This window comes from Mus musculus, chromosome 19, assembly GCF_000001635.26.
Source record: "Mus musculus strain C57BL/6J chromosome 19, GRCm38.p6 C57BL/6J".
Taxonomy (NCBI): Eukaryota; Metazoa; Chordata; class Mammalia; order Rodentia; family Muridae; genus Mus; species Mus musculus.
The window spans coordinates 9,181,681-9,190,376 of record NC_000085.6 but is presented as its reverse complement, the minus strand read 5'-3'; the positions used below and the strand labels follow the sequence as shown (position 1 = coordinate 9,190,376).

The 8,696-nt window shown below is 40.2% G+C and overlaps 1 protein-coding gene across 1 annotated transcript; it reads left to right on the top strand.

Moving 5' to 3' along the window:
* The first annotated feature begins 3,357 nt into the window (after nt 1-3,357).
* Nucleotides 3,358-5,152, top strand: Gm38656 (predicted gene, 38656). The gene is made up of 2 exons (XM_011247423.1): nt 3,358-3,412; nt 4,956-5,152. The coding sequence occupies exons 1-2, from the start codon at nt 3,358-3,360 to the stop codon at nt 5,150-5,152; spliced, it is 252 nt and encodes an 83-aa protein (XP_011245725.1).
* Nucleotides 5,153-8,696: the final 3,544 nt, after the last annotated feature.

The window sequence follows — 8,696 nt, the reverse complement described above, 5'->3', positions numbered from 1 at the left end:
AATCAGGGACTAGACAAGGCTGCCCACTCTCTCCCTACCTTTTCACCATTGTACTTGAAGTCCTAGCCAGAGCAATTCGACAACAAAAGGAGATCTAGGGGATTAAAATTGGAAAGGAAGAAGTCAAAATATCACTTTTTGCAGGTGATATGATAGTATATATAAGTGACCCTAAAAATTCCACCAGAGAATTTTTCCTAAGCCTGACAAACAGCTTCAATGAAGTAGCTGGATATAAAATTAATTCAAACAAATCAATGGCCTTTCTCTACACAAAGAATAAACAGGCTGAGAAAGAATTTAGGGAAACAGCACCCTTCTCAATAGTCACAAATAGTATAAAATACCTTGGCATGACTCTAACTAAGGAAGTGAAAGATCTGTTTGATAAGAACTTCAAGTCTCTGAAGAAAGAAATTAAAGAAATCTCAGAAGATGGAAAGATCCCCCATGTTCATGGATTGGCAGGATCAACATTGTAAAAATGGCTATGTTGCCAAAAGCAATCTACACATTCAATGCAATCCCCATCAAAATTCCAACTCAATTCTTCAACGAATTAGAAAGGACAATTGGCAGATTCATCTGGAATAACAAAAAACCTAGGATAGCAAAAACTCTTCTCAAGGATAAAAGAACCTCTGGTGGAATCACCATGCCTGACCTAAAGCTGTACTAAAGAGCAATTGTGATAAAAACTACATGGTACTGGTATGGCGACAGACAAGTAGACCAATGGAATAGAATTGAAGACCCAGAAATGAACCCACACACCTATGGTCACTTGATCTTCGACAAGGGAGCTAAAACCATCCAGTGAAAAAAAGACAGCATTTTCAACAAATGGTGCTGGCACAACTGGCAGTTATCATATAGAAGAATGCGAATTGATCCATTCCTATCTCCTTGTAATAAGGTCAAATCTAAGTGGATTAAGGAACTCCACATAAAACCAGAGACACTGAAACTTATTGAGGATGAAGTAGGGAAAAGCCTCGAAGATATGGGTACAGGGGGGAAATTTCTGAATAGGACAGCAATGGCTTGTGCTGTAAGATCAAGAATTGACAAATGGGACCTCATAAAGTTGCAAAGCTTCTGCAAGGCAAAAGACACCGTCAATAAGACAAAAAGACCATCAACAGATTGGGAAAGGATCTTTACCTATCCTAAATCAGATAGGCGACTAATATCCAATATATATAAAGAACTCAAGAAAGTGGACTCCAGAAAATCAAATAATCCCATTAAAAAATGGGGCTCAGAGCTGAACAAAGAATTCTCACCTGAGGAATAATGAATGGCTAAGAAGCATCTGAAAAAAATGTTCAGCATCCTTAATCATCAGGGAAATGCAAATCAAAACAACCCTGAGATTCCACCTCACACCAGTCAGAATGGCTAAGATCAAAAATTCAGGTGACAGCAGATGCTGGTGTGGATGTGGAGAAATAAGAACACTCCTCCATTGTTGGTGGGATTGCAAGCTTGTACAACCACTCTGGAAACCAGTCTGGCGGTTCCTCAGAAAATTGGACATAGGACTACTGGAGGTACCTGAAATACCTCTCCTGGGCATATATCCAGAAGATGCTCCAACCGGTAAGAAGGACACATGCTCCACTATGTTCATAGCAGCCTTATTTATAATAGCCAGAAGCTGGAAAGAACCCAGATGCCCCTCAACAGAGGAATGGATACAGAAAATGTGGTACATTTACACAATGGAGTACTACTCAGCTATTAAAAAGAATGAATTTATGAAATTCCTAGGCAAATGGTTGGACCTGGAGGGCATCATCCTGAGTGAGGTAACACAATCACAAAGGAACTCACACAATATGTACTCACTGATAAGTGGATATTAGCCCAGAAACTTAGGATACCCAAGATATAAGATACAATTTGCAAAACACACGAAACTCAAGAAGAACGAAGACCAAAGTGTGGACACTTTGCCCCTTCTTAGAATTGGGAACAAAACACCCATGGAAGGAGTTACAGAGACAAAGTTTGGAGCTGAGACAAAAGGATGGACCATCTAGAGACTGCCATATCCAGGGATCCATCCCATAATCAGCTTCCAATCGCTGACACCATTGCATACACTAGCAAGATTTTGCTGAAAGGACCCAGATAGAGCTGTCTCTTGTGAGACTATGCTGTGGCCTAGCAAACACAGAAGTGGATGCTCACAGTCAGCTATTGAATGGATCACAGGGCCCCCAATGGAAGAGTTAGAGTAAGTATCCAAGGAGCTAAAGGGATCTGCAACCCTATAGGTGGAACAACAATATGAACTAACCAGTACCCCCGGAGCTTGTTTCTCTAGCTGCATATGAATCAGAAGATGGCCTAGTCGGCCATCAGTGGAAAGAGAGGCCCATTGGTCATGCAAACTTTATATGCCTCAGTACAGGGGAACAACAGGGCTAAGAAGTGGGAGTGGGTGGGTGAGGGAGTGAGTGGGGGAGCATGTGGGGGACTTTTGGTATAGCATTGGAAATGTAAATGAAATAAATACCCAAAAAAAAGAACATTTAAAAATTTTGCTTTAAAATAAATAAGTAGGGTCAGAAAGATGAGTCAATGCATAAAGATGTTTGTGGCCAAGTCCATCCATCTGAGTTCAGTATCTGAGGCACAGACCTTAGAAGGAAAGAACTCCCAAAACTGTCCTCTGACCAGTACTTGTATACTGTAGCATACACATATACATGAAAGGAAGAGAGGAAGGGAGGGAGCAAGAATGGAAGGAAGGAAGAATGGAAGGAAAGAAAGAAGGGATAGGAAAAAAGGAAGGAAAAATGATGAAAGGAAGGGAACAAGAAAGTAAGGAAACAAGGAGGAATGAAAGGAAGAAGAAAGGAGGAGAGGAAGGGGCAAAGGAGGAATAAAAGGAGAGGAATGGAAAATGGAAGGGAGGATGAAGGAAGGTGAGAAGGGTAGTATAATGGAGTTCAAAGCATCTAGTTACCACCAGATCCCTCTGATCCCACTGAAATTCCAGTTTGACTTTATAATCTACAGAAAAAAGAGCCAGAACTTAGACAACCATGGAAGTGAACATGGAAGTGACATCCATTTAGTTAGAAAGGGAAATGTGATTTGATCCATAATGACTGGATATTTATTTAATTTCTCTTTTTTTCAAATGTTTTGTTGACTGAGTTTGCAAATAATTTTTCTTCTAAAAAATTGTGTCTATGGTTGTCATGTTAAATAGTCGCAAGCTTTGAGAACTGCCACTTGCCTGAGGGAAAGGCCTATAAGCCTCACCATGTATAAATATCACTGGTCCCCACAGACTCTGGTATTTGCTCACCATTTGCAAAATCTAAACGCAAACTGAGCACCATGAGGCTGAGCCTGTGTCTTCTCCTGATCATTCTGGCTATGTGTTGCTATGAAGGTGAGTATTATTTATTATTAATCCAGCCACAGCTCCTGGTAAGTTCGCCTATTTGAACACTTGGTAAGTTTCTGTTTGATAAAGTTGAGGTCAGGAAAAGGCCAATAATCTAGACTCTGAGGATAATCAGGTCGATGTAGTCTGATCAGTTTCCTGAGGTCCTACCAATAATGGTGATAGAAACAGTGTGGTCATTACAAGTAAGATATCTGTTTTTATTAAATAAATAAATGTTTCACAAACAATCCATTTGCACATAAAAAGAACATTCCTACCATAAACAGAACATTCCTACATCCTCTGTGCCTTCAAGATGAGCCAAGTTTCATGGGCAGTTACTCTCTCTTTCTTTTCTGTATCTCCTCCTGTCAGCCTAGCTACCCCTAATCCTATAGCCTGCATTTCCCTACAATATAATGTAATCTGCTTAAGACTCACATCAGACTCTGTTCAGGTACCTCCTGAGTATAGTATTGACATGTCATTGGGAAAATTGTCTCTGGTGGCACACCCAGCCTAGATGATGTTAAAACATAAGGAATTTAGGACTGATGCCACCCCAGGCCATCTATGGAGATTTGGTTTTGGTTATTGTTTGTTTGTTTGTTTGTTTGTTTGTTTGTTTGTTTGTTAAGAACCTTAAAGGGAATGTGAAACCCAAATTAGGAAACTTGATTTCTTCAGTTCTCCATGGACATTCAGCATAGACCTTTAGATGTATTTAGATGGTTGTCAGTTTACCCTGTCACCTCCCTAGAAGTAAATTTCAGCATCATTGTGCAAAAGCAAAGCTCTTGATGTGCTCTGGCATGCATCAAAATTGATCAACTCTTGTAACTTTAGGTTTTCACCTAGAATTGACCTGATGCCATGACCTAATTCTGTCATTTTCAAAATGTCACCTCTCTACACTTAAGCCATCTACTTGCTTTTTACTTTTCCTGTCTCCTATAAAATTTTAATCCTGTGATTCATGTCAAGTTGGATGATGGAAAAATTCCTTTTTCAAATATCCAAGACTCAAAACAATGCTACTGAAGATGTAGTCAACCCTCAGACTTATAATGCTAGAAAAAAAAAGGAATTTCAGCAAGCCATAAAAGCTTTTGGTGTCGTGGATGTGGACTAAATTACAAAAACATAGAGAGAAAAGTCATCTTTCTTCAGTCCTTAGCTGTGTGATCTTGAGGAATTCACACAATATTGTGTCAGTGCAATCACAGGAGTGGGTTACAATATCCTGCATATCCTATCCTGTCTGTAGTCTCAAGACAGACAGGTTCATGTAGTAGTAGTAGTAGTAGTAGTAGTAGTAGTAGTAGTAGTAGTAGTAAATGAAAACTAGCTGGGCAGCAGCTCTCAAGAGGCAGAGGCAGAGGCAGAGGCAGGCATATATCTGTGAGTTCAAGGCCATCCTGGTCTCTACAGAGTAAGTTCCAGGACAACCAAGGCTACACAGAGAAACCCTGTCTCAAAATCAAAACAACAACAACAAAAAAGTAATTTTGATTAATTTCTTTCTCTTTCTCCTTACACTTTCCAGCTAATGCTGGCAGGGTCTACAAAGCCATTGTACATGAAAAGATGATCTTCATACTAAGGAGTGAGGACCAAGAGAGGAAAGAACTTATGAAATATAATCCACCTCCAGAGGCTGTTGAAGCAAAACTAAAAGTGAAGAAATGTGTAGACCAGATAAGCTACAGAGACAGAAAGCTAGTATCAGAAGCACTAGTATGATCATTTTGCTTTACACTCTCAGAAGGCCACAAATGAAGTTGACTTGATATTCTGTGACAAACACATGGATGGAGGGAAGCACAGGACATCAGTGATATCTTGGTTCAGGAATACAGTGCTGATCTGAGTTCAGTTGTTCACAGTGCCTGGGATAGGTGCCTCCTTCTAGACTTTCACCCAAGATGCAACACTCTTAGGGCATCCTAATAAAGATGGGCCCTACAAAAGAAGGATTCAATGCTACCTCTGTTGTCAGTCTGCTGAGGACTTTGCTGAAGTTAACATCTGCAAAATAAATAAAAATTATCTCTTTTGAATACTGTGGTAAATAAATGAAAAATCACAGATGAGAGGAAGGAAGCTGGAGTCAACATCCTTAAGAGCAAAGTGTTACAGGAAAGGAGATAACATTTGAAATGTAAATAAATAAAAAATCTAATTAAAAAAAAAGCAAAGTGTTAGCAGGATGCACTTCTCTGCCATCTTTGTTGATCCTGCCAGGAGCTCACAAACCTCCTGTTTCCATTACTTCTTACCCACTTCTACCCTAGATCTCCCTGGTGATCCCATTGGAAGGAAAGTAGAGGCCACAATTCTAAATTGTCAGAGGAAGTTATGCCTGGGGAGCTGTGACTCGTTCTCTCCCCTCCTGATCAAAAAGAGACCACAGAGAACTAGGGACCTGAGCCATTCAGATTGTGTTCACCTGAATTTAGACCTAGTTTCCACTAATATGCATTATATGAGGTTATTTCCCCATATAATGCATTTCCCCTTCTGTCTTTCTACAGTGCCTTCCATGGACTCTTGGTTTGTTAACTTTTCTTCTCCAGGAGCTGCCTAACTCTCCTCACCCATTTTTTCTTGATTTTTGTTTATTTCCAGGTACAACTTTTAGATACATGTGCTTTGGAAGAATAGATACAAAAACCTTTTCCTGGTATCCAGTAGTTCTCATAGATGAATTGACTTTCCCTGCACAATGAAGGTTTCAACGTCTTGCACTTATAAATTACTCTTCTTGCATGTTACCTTCTGAGTGTTGTTATTCTATGTCTTGAGTTTTGCACTCAATTGGGTTTGAATTTTAAAAACTGCATTTTCAGTAATGGTGGTAACAGACCTCATCCCTATCAACATTACTGTCAAACCTGAGAATCAGGAATATTGTGTTTGGTCAAGTATCACCCTGCACTGCCCTGAAAGTAAGTTTCCCATTTTTCTGGCCATGAGCAAAAATTATCAAAGATGATAGCACATATTGTATTAAACAGTCTCATTGTTACCCCTGAAAAATGTGCCATTCACTGACTAGGCACTCCAACTCAGTATCTTCCCCCCATTCAACCTATGGTACTACTTATGACAAGCTCCTAATCTGAACAAAAATCCCTGGTTGTCATAAACTTTATTGAAGTAGATTCACCATACTCTCCATTCCTTACATGAAATGCAGCACAACTTCTCAGTCAATAATTAAAACATGCAAGCTGTGTCCTAATCAAAATCAAATATTCATTTATTTTTAATGGCTCTTCATTATGTCTTTCTGAATATTTCCACATTTTCTTCCCCAGTAAAGCAATCATAGTTTTGAACCACATCATGGCACAAGAGAAAATCAGACAGAAGGAAACTAGGTGGTTTTATGGATGCCTATTGCCTACTGTTCTAAAGGTGATCAATATTCTCCAGTCTGATTTAAGCTTCTTCTAAAGAAAAGTATGAAAGTGCTTCAGAAAGTTTGGGTTACTAACACCCCTGCTTTTCATGGCTTTGCAAGTAAACAAAGTAAAGCAGAAACTCTTCCAAGATTGTGATAGAATCACCAGGAACACAAACAGTACACTCCAGAATAAATGCTTCAAAAAATTGACATTCCAACCACATTACATCTAATGGAAGAGAAATTGAGATAAAATGTTTCATGAAAAAGGATGGTAGATCTATGTGTAGCATAGAAGTCAAAAGTCAAGGAGACTATTGAAAATTAGAATTTTAAAAACTCAGAAAATTTTTCCAAAATTAGAACCACCTGAAATTGAAAATGCCACAGAAACCAACTCCTTCTCCACAACTATAAAATGTTTGGGTTATATGGAGAATTTTAATGTTAGGGAAAAAATCTTTCACAAAAACAAAATACAGCAAAAAAACATTAAATAGTCTCAAAGTAGTAGTTAAAGTTAAGTCTATCAGAGACACTTCTGGGTAACGTCAGACAAGAGCTGCTTCCTTGAAACCCTTGAAGGAGTCAAAGAAGAAGAAGAAAAGGGAAGAACGGAAGGGAAGGGAAGGGAAGGGAAGGGAAGGGAAGGGAAGGGAAGGGAAGGGAAGGGAAGGGAAGGGAAGGAGAAAAAAAGGAAAAAGAAAAGGGAAAAGGAAATAAAGGAATTTCCCAAGTGTAGTAGCCTATGACTTTAATCTCAGTACTTGGGATGCAGAGGCAGGCAGTCAGCTCACTGTGAGTTCCAGATCACCCTGGTATACAAAGCAAGCTCCAGGCTACCCAGGGCTACATAGTGAGATCCTGTCCCAGAAAAAGGAAGAAAGGAGAGAGAAAAAGAGCCTCATTACAAAGAGAGAACAAGAAGACAGTGTCAAAAATTCACAAGGACATGGACAGTAACCTTGAAATGTACAAAGAAAAAGACCGCAATTTGCAGAAAAGAAACCAACCATGGGTCACTTCAGCTGCAGGGCTTCCAGGTGGAGGAGTTGAAAGACTGAGATGCTCCCACAAGCTCCATCAGGCAGGCTGCTTAGAGTCCTGCACTCAGGACAAGCCCAAATTCCTGACAAGCTTAAAAACCAGTCACAAGGCCAAGAGTACAGGGACTCAGTCAGTACCATCTTTAGAGGAAACCCACCATTTGAAACTGACTTACCAGAGGGACCTGAGATGAGTGAGAGGTAGAAGTCTGAGAGTGAACTTAACCTGCCTATTGCAGGGCTACAGATAGAACTGGGAGGATTTTGTGGGGAGCATCAGGGACACATATAGACTGCTCAAAACTCAAGCCTCAAGGAATCTCTATTTAGGCTATGACCTGCTTAGGGAAAACGCTAAAATCCCTGCATTCAGTGTTTGGGATCAGATCTCATCTCCTGATTAGAAACTTTAGGTAATACACCTGCATCTCAGTTCATCAAGCTGCCAACATATGACCTATCTGCCAGCCAGGGTTCTACAGCCAACCGACTCTGAAGTTCTAGTGGTCGCCTTGAAACTTCCCCATACTTACAGTAGGGTGGATAATGAGGTGGAGATCTTGAAAGGCTTCCCAGCTCTACAGAGCTCAGGGCTGTGCTTGTGTTTCAAACTCTCAGCACAGGTGAGAGATGTGACCTCCCCACCCTCCATTCCTCTTCCAGCAAGCATGTCAGCCAGCCAAGGAAATCTGGTTGAGCCACATCAGAAAGGTAAGAGAACCACACAGGTCACAGATTGTCAAGTAAGTGTCACCCCCAAAGGCCCCTGGTACACAAGTAAATACAATGTCAGAAGGAAAGACACAGGTTGGAAACACCTGTGACTCAACAC